At 46.1% G+C, this 19,731-nt stretch overlaps 1 protein-coding gene across 1 annotated transcript; it reads left to right on the top strand.

The window, feature by feature from the left end:
- The first annotated feature begins 1,346 nt into the window (after nucleotides 1-1,346).
- Nucleotides 1,347-19,731, top strand: RNPEPL1 (arginyl aminopeptidase like 1). The gene is made up of 11 exons (XM_086467706.1): nucleotides 1,347-2,063; nucleotides 8,649-8,789; nucleotides 9,451-9,602; nucleotides 10,036-10,152; nucleotides 11,325-11,560; nucleotides 13,822-13,935; nucleotides 14,671-14,783; nucleotides 16,389-16,497; nucleotides 17,952-18,179; nucleotides 18,484-18,626; nucleotides 19,307-19,731. The coding sequence occupies exons 1-11, from the start codon at nucleotides 1,347-1,349 to the stop codon at nucleotides 19,577-19,579; spliced, it is 2,343 nt and encodes a 780-aa protein (XP_086323832.1). The 3' UTR covers nucleotides 19,580-19,731.

Below are 19,731 nucleotides of genomic sequence, written 5' to 3'. Positions count from 1 at the left end.
TGTAAGGCTTTGGGGGCTTTTAGAATGTACCACTCTGGGTTCATTAAACCCACAGCCATGTAATAAATGTTCCCGTGTTATCTAAAAGATGTGCCTTTGGAGACTCATCAGGCGGCTGAGGTAGGCAAAGCGTAACAGCAGCGTCACTATGTGGGGCAGAGAGATTTCCCGTACGCCCCTCTTGGGCTGCGTGGAGTTCAAATCACGGTGACTCCCAGCGCAGCTCCTTCTTTCCACCTTGATGTCTCCTGCCATTGCCGGGCAGAGGAACAAGCGGTTGTACAAAGATGGTAATTTTGTGGTTTCTGTCCTTTCTGATTTAGGAAGGCAGGGGTGCGATTGCTTGCCTCGAGGGCTGGGGAGGAGTAAAGCACGTCCCAGCAGAGCTGGGGGCAGTTTGGAATGTTGGAGGCAGGCGACTGCGGGCAGCCAAGGTGGGAGGGAGGGGATTAAAAAAGGGGGGTGTATGGGGTGCGGGTGGAGGGAAGCTGTTTGGGGTTAGGCTGTGAGCTGGACGGAGCAGGATCGAGGAAGCCAAACAGGTACCGGTGGGATGGCGGTGGAGGCAGCAGCCCAGCTGGGGGCCGTGGTGTGGCGGGTTCGGGGCGGTTTGTCGAGGGGGGGGGGCGAAAATGAAGGATTCGGGTAGTGCCGGGGCTGCAGCGCTGGCTGTGGGGAACCCCGCGGGAAACAGGCAGCCGCGCCCGGGGCCGTCCCCGAGCAGGAGCGGGGGGATGATGGACTCACGGCGTACCGGGTCGGAGGGGACCTCAGGGCCACCGGGTCCAGCTTTTCCTGGCAGAAGCGCGGCCTGGACGGCACGGCCCAGGGCCAGTGCCCGGTGCGGGGAACCCACCGCTCCCCCGGGAGCGGGCTCTAAGACCCCGCGCACGGTGCGCCCCGGGCCCGGCTGCGCGCGCAGCGCTCGCCGGGAAGCGCGTGCCTGCGCAGGGAGGCGCGCGCGTAACGACCGCACCTGGCCGCCGGTGCGCGCGCCCCGCTGCCGGCGGGGGGGGGGGGGGGGGGAGTTCCCCCCCCGCTCCGTGCGTGCGCAGCCTGCGGGCGGGGAGGGGCGGAGCGAAGCGAAGCGGGGCGGGCCTGCCCTCGAGCGCCCCCCCTCCTCCCGCCGTCCCGCGCGGCGCCGCCTGGCGGCCGTGCCCGCCGTTGGCTGTTCCGGGCCCTCCGCTCCCTCGGCCGGTGTCGCGCGGGGCCTGCGCGGCCCTTTCCCCCCCCTCCCCGCCCCGGTCGCTCCGGCCGCCGGGGCCTCCCTCCTCCCCGCCCGCCCATGGATTTCACATAGCAGCCGCCGCCTCCGCCGCCTCCTCCTTCTCCTCCTCCGCCGCTCCATGGCGGCTCCGGCTCCGCGGCCGCCCGGCCTGTGCTGCTGCCGCAAGGGGTCCGCGGCCGGGCCGGAGGCGCCGCCGGCCCCACCGCCGCCTCCCGAACCGCCGCCGGACGTAGCGTCGGCCTCCAGCTCTCAGCTCTTCAGCCTCCGCCACCTGCACCTGGGGCTGGAGCTGCGGCCCGAGGCGCGGGCGCTGGCGGGCTGCCTGGTGCTGGAGCTCTGCGCCCTCCGGCCGCAGCCCCGCGCCCTGGTGCTGGACGTCCACCCGGCCCTGCACGTCCTCTCGGCCGCCTACCGCCGCGCCGCGGTGGGGGAAGCGCCCTGCTCCTTCGCCTTCTCGCCCGCCGAGGCCCCCGTCGCCACGGCCCCGCTGCCCCCGCCGCCCTGCCCGTCGCCGCCGCCGCCGCCCTGCGCGCCGCCCTGCGCCGCCAGCCCGCCCTCCACCGCCACCTTCCTCTCGGCGCCCTGCATCGCCGCCGGCCCGCTGCCCTCCGCCGCCCCCCCGGGGGAGCCGCCCGCCAGCCCCCCGCCCGCCGCCGAGCCGCCGCCGCCGCTGCCCGTCTTCGCCCAGCCGCCCAGCGCCGCCTGCCCGCTTGGCTTCAGGGTGGACCCCTTCACCGACTACGGCTCGTCGCTCACCGTCTCCCTGCCCGCCGCCCTCCAGCCGCACCAGCCCTTCCAGATCATCGTCCGCTACACCACGGCCGACGGCCCCGCCGTGAGTACCGTGCTGCGGGGGGCGGCGGGGCCCGGGGAGGGGCGGAGATGGGGGGAGAAAATAGGAAACCGAGCGGCGGGGCGGCTGGCGGGGCCCTCCAGTGCCACCCGTGCCTTTCTCCCATCTTCCTTCCTGCTGCGACTGACCGTCGAGGGAGCGCCCAGGCCCCGCAGCAAAGGCAGCGGGAGACATTTCACTGGCAGCCGCTCCTTTTATGTCCCCGTCCCTCTGCTGCCTCTTTCCTCCTCGCCTGACAGCTCAGCATCTGTCCCCTGCTCGCAGGAGCACTCGGCGGTGCCGGTCACCCGACAGCTGCCACCGAGCCCTGCGTCGTCCCACGCCCCGCTCATACCGACCCCGCCGTCCTCCTTCCATCCCCTATCGCCTCCAAGGCTGTTCCTCCCCAACCACGGTAAAGTTTTTTCTTCCTTTAAGGGCATTGCAGTTGTTGGTGAGGAGCATGAAAATTGGGAAACTCCTGCCTCGACTGAATTCTTTGGGACAAGTGACGTAATCTGCAAATACAGGAGTTTCCCCTGTGGGTTTTGCCAGGTGCTTACAAAATCAGGCCTTGCGCGCCTAGGTTGACGTTCCAGTGAGCTGTGGTCAGGAGCTTTGAGAGGAGCAGGAGGAGATTCTTCATATTCCTATAAGTTATTTGCTGGAAAAAAGGATGAAAAATGGCCCCAAACATTCATTGCGATGTGGCCACGGAAGGTGCTTCCGTGTCCGTGTGGATTAGCCTTCTTCAGTAGTGAGATGCATTGTAAATTCTGTCCCTTCTTTTAGACCACTGGTGTTTAGAAGCACTTTGATTGTAGCCTTGTAGGTGCTGTCTAGCAGATCTTGTGTTTTTAAGAAGTTAGACAGTGAAAATACAAAGTTATCACTGCAACATTGGTTCTTTCTGTTACTGTATGGGCTGTTGAGGTTGGCAATGAAACTAACGTGGTTTTCATCATGTGGTTCATGAATCTATTTGCAAAAGGAATGTTTTTTGAGAAGCTTGCAGCTTTCATGTCTCTGTCTTGCCTAAGGGAATTGACTCTCAGCCTGCTGGTTTGGTATGGCCGTTGCATTGGTCAAAACCAGTGAATCTGTGGCTCTCTTTGACTATTACAGTGTACTTAACAAGGGCAGGAATTGAACATAATGGTTTCATGCAAAATAACTCAATAGTGAGTATATACTAGGCCTTTCTTTATAAAGGAAGCTGTTACAGAATACAGTGAGTTTGCTGAATCTTTTTCTTTCTAGTTTTAGTACTACACTGAAGCTCACAAAAGTAACTTCGTCCTCAGAATGATCTGGATAGTCTTAATACATTTGCCTCCTCAGAATAGTGAGTTCCACGTGAAGGTTTTTATTGACAGAAGTTTCCTTTAGTTATATGGTGACCTTTTATCACGCTGGTCCTTCCTTAAAAGTGTAAAAATGAGGTGGAATTCTCACACTTTTAAAATTCAGATCTACTTGTAAGTGAGGATATTGTTCCTCTTCACCTCTGGAGCTCCTGGTTTTAATACTTCGGTGTACAATACTCTGCTGTAGTTTTTCTGCACTGAAGAGGCACATGAGAGATGCCTTTCAGGGCCCACAGCGTCTTCAGAAGATTGGGTTCTTTATTTTTTTTTTTTTCAAGATTTTGTGAAGAAACCTGGTTCTTTTGTCCACTCTGTGCCTTGTTTATGGTGGGAAGGCTTTAGAGCTAATTTGGTGTTGCTGTGTGCTCTATAATCATTCTTGGTCTGGCTGAGCCGTACCTCCCGAAGTACACAATAACGTACTTTCCTCCTCTGAACAAACGGTTTTATGTTAGCCTAGCCTGTGCTTTCTCCTGGCGTGTCTGTGGAGAACTGATCTCAGATGTAACAGAACACTGATCTGAGACTCGGCTTTAGAAGTGATCTGAAAACCACTGGAAGGTGCAGGGCAGTGATTGCCGTGATGTTCACTTAGTCTCACCGTGCGTTAGCGTGTTGCCTCCTTGGCCCTGCACGCAATCCAGCAGGAACGTTACGTTTTTGAGGATGCTGAGAGCAGGGTGTTCTTTCCATGCCCTCTGTTTGTCTTGCTTCCCCTGCATCAGACATGAACTAGCTATTCCTCATCCTGTCTTTTGAAATCTTTATTGTACCTTTAATGGCGTGTACTGCTTCAGTTGAAATGAAGCTACAAGGACTCGTGTCAAAAGGTCATTGATGGTTACAGTGTCGGGGGCACGCACTGCCCTTTTGAAGTGATACTGAAAAGCAGAAGCAGGCGTGCTCACTGGCATAAGTGGTACCACGTTTCCTTGCTCACTATTGTACATTTGGGCTGGCAAACTGTTTGTCCTCGAGTAGCACCTGTTGTAGCCCGTCATGCTCAGCACGCTGAACTGTGGGGTTTTTTTTTTTGGATCCAAAGCCATTTTGTGCTATTGTAGTGCTGTCTGTCATCACTGGTTTTCAGCCCAGCGTTGCATTTAAATAGGATGAGTAACCCGTGTGTGTAAGGGTGAACTGGTTTATACTCGCATCTAGTACGTTTGCTCTCAGTCGCTTTTCTCTGCATAAATGAAGAAACCTTACAGTGTTAGACCTCTCTCTTCCGAAAGTTCTATTTTCTTTGGCCTCTCTCTGCATGTAATCTCTTTAGGTCAGGGTTTATTTTCTATGCGACTCTTAGCATACTTGTGGGACCTATAAAACAATAAATTCATATTACAGTGCAGTGTGGATGTGTTGGCAAGAAGATCAGCAGCAGAGATAGTATGTAGTCTGTTTAAAATTGGAAACCTATTGCCTTGATATACTTCGTTTGAGCCATCTGGATATGTTATTTGTCTGTCCCATTATTTCTTCTGTGGAGGAAGGAGCCAAGATCTTTGGTTGTTTGATGGACATTGAGAGACAGCTGAGAGATTAAATTTGCCTTTCACAGAGCATTCCAGCTCCCTGTGCTGTTAGGAAACCATATGCTTGGTACGTCACCAGTTTGCATCAGAAGCAAGACTGTCATAAATGTTGTGTATCTTTCATGGTGTGGGCTGAAGGCATGCACTGATCAGGCATGTCAGTGACAGTAGTCCTGCTTTTCCTCCTCTTCTTTTCCCTCACCTCTTGCTTCTTGGTCCTACAAATACTCTTTCATAAGATTTTTTTTTTTTTTTCACTTTCACTGGAGAGAAAAATCTGCGTCTGTCTCTTGCCCAGTGTGTCACAGCTCTGATGTGGCAGTGCACATGTTAACACTAGTGCTATTTTCTTTCCATGACATCCTTAAATGCAAACCTGCTCTGTGTTCTGGTATAAAAAATGGTAGCTTTTCCTCATCTTCAGGGTTTAGCACAAAGGGCAGCCCTTTTTGCAGTGCTGGAAGTGTCCCCATCTTTCCATTAGATTTGTCCTGATTCCTCAGTCCTCCTGGGGCGACCTGCTGTCCAGGTGTGCCTTAATCCTCCGCACCTCAGGTGTGCAGCTTACTTTGCCATCAGGCGGACGGCTTGTTGTTTGTCTGGAACAGAAGCTGTGATGTTGCAGCTCTTCTCGGGAGCTTTATCAATAGTGCAGGTAGAAACATGGAGAGATTTAAAACTGAAAGAAGCTTAGCTAATTGCCTTTGTCATTTGCCGGATTTAGGTAAAAGATTATAATCTAAGGCAATAAAAATGATATTCTTGGCAGGTGCCTTATGAAGTGTGAGCTTCTTTGCAGTGTGTGGGCAGGGGGAAACCTGGACTGCCTAAACCCTCTGTTCAGCAGAGGAACTAAGCAGCGTGGTTTTTTACTTGAAATACATCGTAGAACAGCTTTAATGTGTAAAACAGCTCTCCTGTATACATGAAAAACTAGATAAAAATGTTGAGCATTGTGATGACATCATGTATATTTCCGGAGGGGAACACAGGAGAGATTTGGATGCAGAGGAGATGGTGGCCCCAAACACTGCTCTGTCCCTGTGTACTGCTCCACCTCCCACCCCCAGCAGCACCCTCCTCCTTGCACTCCTTTCGGGGATGCTGCTTATACTCATTTTCCCCAGTCCATAGTCCTGCCTCTGTCCGGCAGCGTGGCCTGGTCTATTTATATTACAGATCTATTTATATTGTTTCAGGATAACTTTCATCATTGTTCCAAGTGCATCTGGAAAGAGAGACGGAGGCTTGTCATGTAGCTGCAGACATTAGGAAACAGGGGAAAAAAATACTTCATGCTCTGCAAATGTTTTCCCTCTTGGCCTGTGGGGCTGGTGCTTCATTTAACTTCAACCAAATGTCAAATAAAGGGACACTGGTTGAAAATAAGTTGTCCTTAATTTATGGCGTTCCTTGTAAACAAGAATCGGCTTCTCAGTTCCCCTTTGCTTCCTGCTTATGTTTTCTTCCTGTGCTGGTCAGGGAGAACTTCTCATCTCTCTTCTCTAAAGACATTGTATGTCAACCCTTCTTCCTTCCTACTGTAGTGTTGCAGCTTAGGTCTGGTGGTGTCTTGTCTCTCTGTTTTCTGTGTTAGCCTTTTCTGTCCCTCAAAAAGCAAATGAAACAGAAACCTTTTGAAGGTGAGTCTCTTCAGCAGGTCCAGTGATACGGGTAGTCAGTCAGACTTTTTGTGATAGGAGCACAAAGCCAGAGGAGTGTTTTTAAAAGCTGGTGTTGGGGCAGGTCTTCAAAAGCTCAATTTCTGAGCCTCCTTCCTGCATCATTAGAAAACTACTACCCTGGATTAAAATATAGCACTTGCATTTTTATGTGAATGTGTGTTTGGGGCAGAAGCTATTAGTTTCAAACTGTGGGTTTTAATGAGACGTGTCCCCAAATGCCTTCTGGAATGATTGTCTCCAGTTCCACAACGTCACATCACAGAGACGATACTCAGTGCCATGAAATGCAGGTATCCACGGAATGGAAATCTGTAGCTGTGTAGTGCACCTCAGCTGTGACCTAGGGCTTTGGCCAGTGATACACTGAAGTGCAGCACGTGGATTTGAACAGTCACACAGCCTTAGCCCTCGTGGTGTAAGTGAGGCAAGGTTCGTCAGAAGTCATGCTTTAGGCATGTTTCTGGCCTAACAGGCTTGAAACAGAAGAGAGTAATCTTAAAACAAATTTCAAGGTAAGAGTGCTGCTCTGAGGTTAATTTTACTTCTAGATAAAGGTTTTTAGTTCTGTAATGCCTCCCACCTGAAAAAAACCCAACATTTGCCAGTGGAAGAGTGAACCTCTATAGGAATAACTGAAAGCTGCTGACAGTCTGTTTCTGTTCCTTACCTTTCACTGATCCCCAGGGGTGCTGCCGAATGGATGATTTGGGAGAGGAGCACACTCGCATCTAAGGAAAAGGGTCTGAAGGCAAGGGAAGAAGATAACAAAGAGTGACCTTATAGGACAGAGAGAGAGGGAGAAAACTTTGACTTCCAGAACACAGAGAGGTTAACTAGGAGGCAGGATTGGAATACGTTGTTAAAACGAGAGCAGACATAGTATCCAGGCTTCTCCTCTGTAAGCCTTTGTTGCTTTCTCTTGAGGACCAGAAGTTAACTAGTGTCTGCACTAACTGCTGTTCCCTGAATTCAGATTCGTTGGTTGCTTTGATTTGAGAAGTCAGCGGACTCAGGAGTTTTATTCCTTGTGCTTGACCGTCCAGTGTTTCCAACTTTATTACAAGTTTCATGATATTTGATATTTTCTGTAAAAGTTCAGCTCCAGAGTTCTAGGATTATAAGAAGTTCCTTATTTAAAATTGTTCCTACATTTCAAAGCTGGAGGCAGGGAGCATGTGAAAGCATAAACATTACATCTGAAACAGAAAAAACAAAAAGACAAATAACTGCACTTTTTTCATATTATTCTTAATCTGTTTTAATTACTTGTTGAGGGTCTGACTCATGATTTATTTGCTGTTTGATTCTGAAAAGTGATGTGCTCAATGGTGTTTGTTGTTGTTGTTTTTCTGTGTGACCACCCAGAATCTCCTTAACCATTCTGTAAAAAGAGGCCTCCAGTGTCATTGACCAGATGTTTCTTACATATACCAACTTTTTGTGCATAGTGTCAAAACCTTTGATGCTTCAGCCAGCAGGGCAAGGTCAGAGATAATGTTGTGTACACTGTTCAGCCTCAGGGTTTTTTGGTTTGTGGGTTTGGGTTGGGTTTTTTTGTTTTTGTTTTTGGTTGGTTTTTTTTTTCAGCTTGTGTTACCTGACCCCTACTACTCCTGTTCGTGTTGAATTAAAAACATGAAGATATTCAGAGTGCTCCCTCTGAGAAGAAGGTTGTGCAGATGTTTGTTAGGACTTGTTATCAACCAAGCAAATTGATACAACAGGAATAGCGAGTGGCTGGAAGACACTGAGTGTGGCACCACTCAGTGTTCAGACAGTAAGAAATTACTCTGAGAAGTCATGGCGGATAAACAGGAGTAGAAGGATGTATTGTTAGAAATGGAAATGTGCCCTGTTCCAGGTGTTCGTCCGGGCAGCCAAACAGCTGAGGTGTTTCTTCTCCCCCTCCAATCTTCTTGATTTCAGGTTTTTTTTTTTGGCAGTTCATCCTTTTGATTCTGTCCCTTTCCCTCACCTCTTCCTCACATCATGTTTCAACAGATCTGGTGGCTGGATCCAGAACTGACGTATGGCAATGCCAAGCCATTTGTCTTCACGCAGGGCCACTCAGTGTGTAACCGGTCTTTCTTCCCCTGCTTTGACACCCCAGCAGTCAAATGTACCTATTCAGCTACTGTCAAGGTAAGTGACCGAATGGCTATGAATGGCTCACAGAGCACTTAGCTGCTGTTATCTTGTGAAAGCATAGTTACATTGTTTATGTACATATGACATAAAATATTAATTGTGACATTTAGCGTTATAAAAAATACTTCGTTTTCTAGATCCCATTGTGGTTCTCAGGGTACCTGTCACAAAGGCAACTCTGTGGCCTGTCGTGCTTAGGTCTTGCCTTCCCCGTACTCAATGCTGAAAGAGTAACAATGAAATGTATAATATGAAAGAGAGAATTTGGCTGGTCACTTCCAGTAGTGGTTATTGATGATAACACTCAACTGTATTTTATCAATTATTGAAAGGAAAAACCCAAAGTTTTATGAAAGCAGCATCAAATAATGTTGCATTTTGCATAGATGAAATAATTTGAAATGTGGACAGTTTTGGGGCAGCTGGCATAAGAACCCGTGCAATATAGGAGGACTAGTGTTTTTGGTTGGTATGTTTTTACGGGCTGGGTAGATTGTGGTATAAAAACCTCACGGAAATACTATATTTTGTGTTACCTAAATTACTGCTTTTAATATGCATCCTCAGGCATAGACGAGAAAAACAAGAGATCTGTGGTGTAGTCATTGAGCTGTGATCATCTAGTGAGTTGATGTGTATGATGTTGGTCTTCCAGGCTCCAGCAGGCATACAGGTGTTGATGAGTGCCACCCAAAGTACCTACTTAGAAGAGGAAGGTGTGTATCAATTTTACATGGAATATCCAGTTCCTGCCTACCTAGTGGCCCTGGTGGCAGGAGACCTTATACATGCAGACATAGGTCCAAGGTAAGATTTGCAGTGAGTTGATTCCACTTTTTGTGCCTCTGTACAGTGCTTCATGTTATAAGTAGCAAATACGTTGAGTCATTGATAAGGGAACAGTGGGACCATGAGCTGTGAGCATTCAGAGTTTGAGGTTTAGTTGGGAGGAAAGAAATTCATGGCACTGAGCTGGAAAAGGTATTTTCCTCTTTCATAAATGTTGCTTAGTGTCCCCTGTAGTCATTGCAGCTACTTGTCCCATTGCCTCGTTTAAGGGATCTTTGATTATCTCTTGCCATGTATCCTTAGAGTGTTAGCCTAAAGAGGGCCTGAGTCTGATGTGAGATCTCTTAGCACTATTACCATACATGGAAGTGTGGTAAGAAGTCAGGCTGTTTTTTCTAAGAGATAATTCAGTTTGCTGAAGTATCACCTGATGTTTTCTGTTTTCTGACAGGAGCAGAGTGTGGGCAGAGCCTTGCCTGCTGCCAACAGCCATCAGCAAGCTTTCTGGCATTGTTGAGCGCTGGTTGACTGCTGCAGAGAGCCTGTATGGCCCATATATATGGGGAAGGTGAGTTTAATAAGTCTCCCAGGAATGTGTACTGGGAACAAAATAAAACAATCTTGAGAAATTACCATGCTTTCTGCCTACGCTAGCAATAGCAGGACAAATGAGCCTCCCAGCTGGCAGCATTGTAGTTGTTGGAAACAAACTCTGTGGAGTTTTGTCTCTGAAAGTGGCAGAGAGGACCATGGAGGCACAGTGGGGTTTTGCCTGGTATGGTGGGCAGAACTGGAGGTTTCTAAACAGGGGATCTTCCCTGAGGAGTGAAGGTTTTTCATACTGTAGTGTTTTGTGATGCAAGTCCAACGCTGGGCTGGACACTGTTTAAAATGTATGGCAGTTTTAATTTATTTATTTATTTCTACATATGGTACTTGACATGTGATATATTTATTGTGGTATGCTTGAGGATGCTGAAAACCTGTCTCAGTACAGACTCATTGAGAGTCTTAGTCCCTAAAAACAATAGTTTCTGAAGTTAACCTTGATTATGTATTAAGAGAATGCTTTCATTCTTTAGATGGGAGAAAATGTTTACAAAGGCTTCCTATATTTCTTTGCTAAAGGTAAGCAGGAAGAACGTGTTGTTGTTAACTTACAAAATGTTGCTTGAAAGAATCTGAGAACACAGCCCAGTGTGCCAGTGCTGGTCGTTGGGGGAGAAATTTAGAAAACAAAACAAACATTCTGAAGCAGACAGACTAGAGTCATTTTGCTGACACTGCAGGTACACCAAATCAAATTAATTAATTTGATAGCTTCCCAGCCTCTCTCTCTCTCCTGGAAGCCTCTGGGGACTCGGCACTGTGTATGTGGTAGTGTATGTAGAGTTAACTTAGTGGTTCTGGGTCTCAGATGTACCACTTGTGATGAGTTTGCATGTGTGAAGGGAGCGTGGTGCTTCTGGGAAGTGCTGGATCTGCTGCACGTGAAAAGACTGTCTAGTCTTTATGTTCAAACGTAAGCAGGTGCTTGGCCAACAGAATAAACTCTGTGATCCCCTGATCAGAAGAATTAGGCACTACTGGTTTAGAAAGTTTGTTCCTGAAGTCACAAAAAAGACTCAGAGGAGCCTTGCCTAAAGAAAAAAAAAAAGTTACTGTGTGTGTCTTTTGAAATAGCTGTAATTTACTTATCTCCTGTCTCCTCTCTCCTTTCTTCTCTCTCCCTAATTTTAGATATGACATTGTTTTTCTTCCTCCATCCTTCCCTATTGTTGCCATGGAAAACCCATGCCTGACCTTCATCATCTCTTCCATCCTGGAGAGCGATGAGTTTTTGATCATCGATGTCATTCATGAAGTTGCCCACAGCTGGTTTGGAAACGCAGTCACCAATGCTACATGGGAGGAGATGTGGCTGAGCGAGGGGCTCGCCACGTACGCGCAGCGCCGGATCACCACTGAGACCTATGGTACAGATGCAGAGATGTTTCTCCTTGTGCTATGCCTAATTGAGGGTTGGCTGCATAGAGTATTTGCCTTGGGGGCTCAAAAGTCTGTAGGAAGCTGGTTTTATTATTTTATTTCTGGAATACACGCAGCCCCAGACTTTGCATTGAACATCTTAGACGCTTAGAGTCTGGTGTTTTCTTGGTTTTGGGTGGAATCAACACCTGATAACAGGAATAGGGGCTTTGAGTGAGGTGTGCTAGCCCAGCGTTGTAAGGGTGTTTGTAGGGACTTTGAAACTACTGTGGGTACCAAGCAGGTTCGTATGTCAGAGCAAGGGGAGCAGAGGATGCTTCAGAGACAGATGTATCATGGTTACATTGTGAAATAACTATCCTCTGAACAAGTGTCTTTCTAATCCTGATGAGTTAGTAGCTCCCTAATGTTGGAAAGATGGCAATAGCACTTGGAAAAAAAAAAGTACACATCTGCATAGCTGTCTGTTTATGTGCTTGAGGCTTCCTGTAGAATTGTACGGCCCTGCCTTGGCTTGTGTCAGTGAATTTCACAGGTCAATTGTATGGCACTGTTTTTAGAATATATAAGTAATGTATGTAATAATAAGTAATGTAAATAATTCCTATTGCTTTTCAATTTAATTGGATTCTTATTGAAAGAATAATGGGAACATACACTTCTCTAGTTTGTCCTGTTATGTTCTTAAAAGCCTGTACCATGTGTATTCTCACACGTCCGTGTAAACAATCTTGGAAAAATTCCTGGAAATCTTGGCAGTGAGAGTGTTTAGAAGGATGCCTTTGTTTGTATTCATGTATATTGGTTTTGGAGATGAGCTGATGATAATGAAGTTTAGGGAAGGAAGTGTTCTGAGCATATATGGAGTTGTTACAATGTATACTAAATGCCTTTGAAAGCTGTTTTGAGTAATTCTCAGTGGTTAGGACTGTTCTTATAAGTCATGTTATACATGACGATGATGTGAATAGGTCAGAAGATATTGACCTGTTCTCTATCCCCTCTTAGTCTGTCACTCTGACATAGGACAAGATCCTTGCTGATTTTGGTCCGTTCTCTTGAAATTTAGAACTGGTTGTTTCAGGAAGTGGTTGTTCAGGAAACTAAGAAATGCCTTTCCCTCTGCCTTTCTTTATAAAGCTCTTTTTGCATTCTGTTTTGTTTCTAAGATAAAATTTTGTTTCTCTGATCTAAGTCTTGCCATTTCTGACGTCATTTCTGGAGTATCTTCTGCTGTTAGTAAAAAGGCATCTTTGTAATGACATTGTTTACAGAAGTTGGAGTCCATTGGCTACCACACCTCTTGGATCTTGCTTAATCCTCCTCCCTGTAGCTTGAAGTAATTGCCCTTAACACTAGCTCTCCTAGTTTTTGCTTTCCCCTGTGAAGCACATCCACCCTTTTCTCTGCCAGTACAGGTTCTTTTGTCTTCCAAGTACATCATGGTTCTTAATTCTCGTTTTGCTTCTGTCGGATTCCTGTGTATGTACATCAAGGCTCTGAGATTGTATCTATATAACAAGCCCTATTGTGAAGTTGAAGTCTTAGCAGAAAGCTAAAGTGTTGATAGTGCTGGATGTTGAGTATCTTCTGAATCTGAAAATCCATTTTCCACAGCTCTATGCTGCAGTTAGAAGAGAAAGAGTAGCCTACCCAGTCTGTCAAAGAAATCCTAATGAGTGGAAGTGAAAACTGTATGATACAATATGGGCAGGATGCTAGATAGAGCTTAAAAAAGATCCACAGGATCTGTAATAGAGCAACTAAATCTAATCCTTTTGTGTCTTCACCCAAGAGGTGGCATTTTCTTAGTAATAGCCTTGGCACTGAATGTGGAATTGTGTGTCTACTATTCTACCAGTGATGTTACTTCTTTTGTAGCACTTGGTTGCTCCTTGAAAGTTACCTGTACAATACTTATTCCAGTGCTGCTCTGCTTATCTTGCAAGAACGGATAGGATGATGTTAAGGATGTAAACTTTAGCATAGTTTTCCTGCTGCTTTGTTTTTCAGTTCAGTCTGCTGCATAATCGGAGGGAGTAAATGCACTGTTGCAGGTTCTGACTTTCATTTCAGATTGCAAGGAGGTTTTGCACTCAAGTTTCTCTGCCGTTACGTTACTGTGATTCTGTCTTGCTGTTGGTCTTTTACGCCTTCAGTAGCTTTTATTTCGTAGCTGTGCTGCTTCTACACAGGTCAGGTTTTGCTAGTCATTTTCCCACAACTAATAAGTTTCTTTCTGGGGTAGGAGCTGCCTTCACATGTTTGGAGACTGCATTCCGCCTTGATGCTCTCCACAGACAGATGAAGCTCCTTGGAGAAGACAACCCGGTCAGCAAGCTTCAGGTTAAACTGGAGCCAGGTATTGCTTTTGGCTGAAGCTGCTGTACACAAAATTTCTGTATATTGATGCTGGAATAGAGACCAAAAAAGACTAATTTTTACATATGCTTTATAAAAGAAAGAAAAAAGAAATACTGCTTTGTAAACCTGTCTAAAAGTAAATAAGGAAACTTGCCTTGAAGTTTTCTTCAAAGTTGGCTAACTCATCTTTATAAATATTGTTCTGTTTAAGAACAGACCAGACTCCCTGAAAAACTGCCTTGAAAGCTGTGTGGTTTTGAGCTTCTGAGCATGTAAAATAAAGTAGTTTATAATGAAAATATTTGGAAATACCATATAAAATCCTGTGCTATTAAATGTTCCTCTTTTTATGTGTTCATGTAAGAGCTATGTATGTATCCATAAGCATGCAGATAAACATATGTATTTGCTGTCCTGTTGAGTGAGAAGGATTTAATCTTCAATTTCCAGGTGTGTGTTCAGTGACTTCTAATTTGAAGTGACTTCTTCTGTTGGGAATTAATACTTAGCTTACAATGATTTTAAAAATTTATTTATTTATTTTCAGCCTGCGTGTTCGGACTGCTTCCATTTAATTTACTGCAGTAAATGAAGTGTACTGACAACAGGCTTGTTGTGTTTTTAAGTCACTACGTCTTGACTCGGTGATCTCTAAGGGGTCTGTATATCTGAAGGGCTGGAAACTAGTATCGTTATGAGAGCATTTTATAACATAGTTGTCTTTTCCTTTCAGGTGTAAATCCTAGTAATTTAATGAACCTCTTCACCTATGAGAAAGGCTACTGCTTTGTTTACTACCTATCCCAGCTCTGTGGTGACCCAAGACACTTTGACTCCTTTCTAAGAGTAAGTGTGAATAAGCATGTATTTCTCTTGAGATTTACAGCTGCTTTTTCTTTTGTTTTAGGTTTTGTCACTGTGGCTAATTGACAGGGGTAAAGTTGAAAACAAGTGTGTCTGAGATGGAAGAACGGAGTGGGCCTGTCTGTCAACCTAGATGATTCTTTCTACAAGATTTCTCTTAAGTGAATGTGCTCATGCTCTTTCTTCTCAGATTCTGAGCTTATGAGGTGCCAAATACAGAGTAGCAGTACATTTTTCTTACCTCTTGTTCTGTGCTCCAAATAATTAGAAAGCTGTTGCAGCATAGATTGTCTGTGGCTGGAGCGATGTGACTTCATTCAACTCTAAAAAGGATTAGTTTGTGAATTTTTTAGTCAAGGTGACAAAGGGTGTGCGTTTCCTATATTGGGGTGGGATTGGTGCCTTGGAGCACGTTTGCAAAACCTGTAGAAAGTTATGTTAGCTATTGACTTGTGTGCACTCACAGCCCAGAAAGCCGACCGTGTCCTGGGCTGCATCAAAAGAGGCCTGGCCAGTAGGTTGAGGGAGGTGATTCTCCCCCTCTGCTCTGCCCTCGTGAGACCCCACCCGGAATACTGCGTCCAGCTCTGGAGCCCCCAACACAAGAGAGACATGGAGCTGTTGGAGCGAGTCCAGAGCAGGGCTACCACGATGGTCAGAGGGTTGGAACACCTTTCCTATGAGGACAGGCTGAGAGAACTGGGCTTGTTCAGCCTGGAAAAAAGTAGGCTCCAGGGAGACCTTAGAGCGGCCTTCCAGTACCTGCAGGGGGCCTGCAGGAAAGGTGGGGAGGGACTTTTTACAAGGGCCTGCAGTGACAGGACGAGGGGTAATGGTGGGAAGCTGTGAGAGGGCAGGTTTAGACTAGATAAAAGGAAGAAAAGAAGTTCGTCATCCTGAGGGTGGTGAGACACTGGCACAGGTTGCCTGAGGAAGCTGTGAATGTTCCATCCCTGGCAGTGTTCAAGACCAGGTTGGACGTAGCCTTGAGCAACCTGGTGTAGTGGGAGGTGTCTCTGCCACAGCAGGGGGGTTGGAACTAGATGATCTTTGAGGTCTCTTCCAACCCAAACCATTCTGTGATTCATGATTCTATGACTTGTTTTTTAAAAGTGACACAGCTCCTTGCTTTTTCTTTTTGCTGCATGCATGTTTTTCATCTCCTTTTCCCATCCATCCCCCATTCCATCTTTCTCTCATCGTTAGTTCTGTACGTGTGACTTTGTACTGTTCACTGATAGTGACTAGTGACCAGCTGACTTTCCACTAGTGTCAAGTATGAGGAAACCTTCCTGCCCTTGATATGTTAATGTATCTGTGATCTGTATCAGAAAAAAAAACCCTGTACTCAGCTGTCAATGTATTGCAGCTACCCAGTTTTTTTCTTGTTATGGTGCTTTCCTCATCTGGCGGGGGAGGGAGAATATTTTTCTTGATTTTTTTTTTTTTTTTTAAAATATTTTTTTAAACCTTCCAAACACTTGTTCTCACTCTTCCATCACTAATTTTTTTATTGCATGCAGTGCTTATACGTTGAAAGGAAGCTGTCTTTCTCCTAGCCATAATTTATCCTTTTTGCTGTTTCAGGCCTACATCGAGAAGTACAAGTTTACCAGCGTTGTGGCTCAAGATCTTCTGGATTCCTTCCTGAATTTTTTTCCAGAGCTGAAAGAGCAATGTGTTGAGAGCAAAGCAGGTAGGAGATTTACTTAGTTAACTGTAAACACTGTAGAATATTTGGACAATAAATTTTGTGCTTGGCTTGGAGGATATATAAGAAAAAGCTAAGGCAAACAAAACCCTTTGGCAATAACCAGATGTTCGTGATAGAAATGGTTGTGGTGATTTATTGTTACTGCCTCCATGTTGGGGAATGAGAACATCTTAAATTGCTGACAATTTCGGCATTAATTAGCTGAGTGGCCCTCAGTTAACTTTCTCATTAACTCATCTTTTGCACTGTATACAGAATGATCAATGCCTGTGAGATATACACATGCCCAAATGCAAGGAAAAGGTGAACACGCTTTGAAATTTCATCTATTTTAGTTACAGAAAACGTACTTTGAGAACTGAAACTTTTTCCAAGGTCCTATCCATGCATGTAAAATCTCTTCCATAATGTTCCATTCTTCCTTATATCCCCCCGTCTATAGCTGTGGGTGGATTTATGAAAGGTTTGTAATCAACTAGGTGCTTATTAGCCCACTTAAAGAAATGAGACTGACGTTATCCTGCTATGTGTCCATCCTTGCAAGTAATTGTTGAGCCCAGTGGTCAGTTTAAACCAGACTGGCAGTGGAGTACAGCTCTTAAGGATTCTAGGTTCCTACAGGCTTCGTGGAAACTGCCTGTGGAGAGATGTAGGTGAGTGAGCCTACTGTGGGAAAAGCTGCAGCGTGAGCTCAGCAGTTTTATGTTTTATTTGGCCCGCTGGTTGGCTAATGAGTGAACCACAGCACGTGCTAACTTTTGCCTGGCTAATATTCAAGGGATGCGGGAGAGGGGAGTTTTAGGGTGGATGGTGTGGGATAGAGAGTGTTGCCAAGGGTTAGGAAAGTGCTGAGGTGGTAAAGGGTCAAGGGGAAGAGCTCTGGAAACCAGGCTCTGCTAGCTCTGCTGCTTGTGGAGAATTTTGGGGTTTTTTTAAGTTGTTGATTGCATAAATGAATTAAAATTGCTTGGTTTTGCTGGTGGATAGGAGGAGTTTAGTCAGCCCTCACGCCTCCTTTTTTTTTTTTTTTTTTTCTAATGAAGCAGGTTTTCCCCATATTCTTCATTCTTCTTCAAAATTCTGAGGAGGAGAAATGCATGCACAAAAAATCTTACATTAGAACATAGTTTGATCATAGATACTTGTTAGCTTGGCTGCCTTGAGAGTACGTGTGTTTCTTGTACTTACTCACTGTAATGTTGAGGTCTAGAAAACTCATGGTTAAATCTGGAGAGGTGTTGCTGGCACTCTTCCAGGTGAAGCATAGGCTAGCCTGATGAGACTGCTAAGACTGTTATGTTGCTGTATCTATAAGCTGGTCTGATTTGCTATCGCTAGAACCTCTCTTAACTGTGTTAGAAGCAGTCCTGAACCTTGAGGCAGTCAAGCCACCTGCAGAGACTCCTGCTCGACATTTTTGGTGCTCCTCATTCCAGGACTGGAGTTTGAACGTTGGCTCAATGCTACAGGACCTCCGTTAGCTGAGCCAGACTTATCTCAGGGATCCAGTCTGACCAGACCAGTGGAGACGCTCTTCAAACTCTGGACCACAGAGCCTCTGGACTCTGCTGCTGCTGCCAGCAGTGTTGACCTCACTAAATGGAGAACGTTCCAAACCGTGCTTTTCTTGGACAGATTGCTGGATGGATCACCACTGCCACATGGTGAGTACTCTATCAGGACAGTAGAAAAAATATTCCTGGAATAATTAATTGAATTCTAAAGAGCCCTATCCCTCGTTGACCTTATCATTCATGTAAAGTCAGGTTGGATGGGGCTTTGAGCAACCTGATCTAGTGAAATACATCCCTGCCTGTGGCACAGGGGTTGAACTAGATGATCTTCAAAAGTCCTTTCCAACCCAAATCATTCTATGATTCTGTGATTTTATGATTCGTTATGCTCTGATAACCCTCAAACTTGACAAAATAGGTTCTAGTTCTTTCTCTGTGTATGTGCTCTCTTCAGAGGTGATAAAAAAGCTCTCGGAATGTTACTCCTCTCAGCTGGACTCCATGAATGCAGAGATCCGTATCCGCTGGTTGCAGATTGTAGTCCGAAATGACTATTATCCAGACCTTTACAAAGTCCGTCGCTTCTTGGAAAACCAGGTACTAACTGCTGGATTAAAATCACTGCACCTCTCAGTGCATGAGACATGTGCATGAGACATGCGACGTGAAAGACCTTGGAACTTCTGCTTCCTGGCCAAGTGTAGACCAGGTGTGTTGCGAAGGGGCTAAGCATGGCTCACCTGCTAGCGGGTGGGGAGGAACGGGCAGATGGAATTTGAAATGCCTACAGATATCTCTGCTTTTCTAGCCTAACTCAGTACCCTTGTCCCAGCTCTGCCCAGTGCGTTTTTTGTGTTGCTTTGTAGCAGCCCTGGCTTTTCCAGACCAGAAGTTTTCACACTACTAAATCATGTGATTGATTGATTGAATATTTACACTTCAAGCAAGGCTAGGGCTCATCGAATTCCTTTCAGTAGTTTTTATTGTGCAGGAGCAAAAGGTTAATGCATATGTTCACTGTGGCCTCTTCTCCTTGGCCTTTTAAAGATAGTTTTGTGGTTTGTGGAAGCAGCTCAGTCTTAGAAAGCAAATTTTTTGTTGTCATTCATAAAAATCTTTGCATTAAACTTATTTAGAATAGATTTGGCTGTCTTTTGAAGAAATATGTTGCTTGTCTCCAGTCTGAAGTAGTTCAGGGCTGTTGGAGTGTAGCTCTAGAAGAGCTGAACATCTTGACTTTTATCGAAGTGATACTATGCAGTTTTCCTTTTTTGCAGATGTCTCGGATGTACACAATTCCACTTTACGAGGACCTTTGCACTGGCACCCTCAAGTCTTTTGCCTTAGAAATTTTTTACCAGACCCAAAACCAGCTGCACCCCAATTTGCGGAAAACCATCCAACAGATCTTATCACAGGGCTTGAATCCACTGCCTGCCATAGACACTACAGCAGTCACTACAGACACACCAGCGATGGTGCTTGAGGACAAAGTCTCAGAGGCCACAAACGGTGCCATTTCACTCAGGGATGTTAATGTGTCTGCTTAGATCACCAGCTCATGCCAGCCATGAACCTTGAAAATGGGACAGGAACAGAGGAAAGATACCAAGTGTCACCTCCTTTCCCTCAGCCCTGCAGCTGCAGTGTGTTGTTGTTAACTGGATTTCTCTCCCAAAACACAAAGCAAATGTGCCTTCAA

The sequence above is a fragment of the Leptosomus discolor genome, chromosome 7 (assembly GCF_034619465.1).
Source record: "Leptosomus discolor isolate bLepDis1 chromosome 7, bLepDis1.hap2, whole genome shotgun sequence".
Taxonomy (NCBI): Eukaryota; Metazoa; Chordata; class Aves; order Leptosomiformes; family Leptosomidae; genus Leptosomus; species Leptosomus discolor.
Note: the sequence above shows the minus strand (reverse complement) of the source record. Positions and strands in the feature narration are given on the sequence as shown.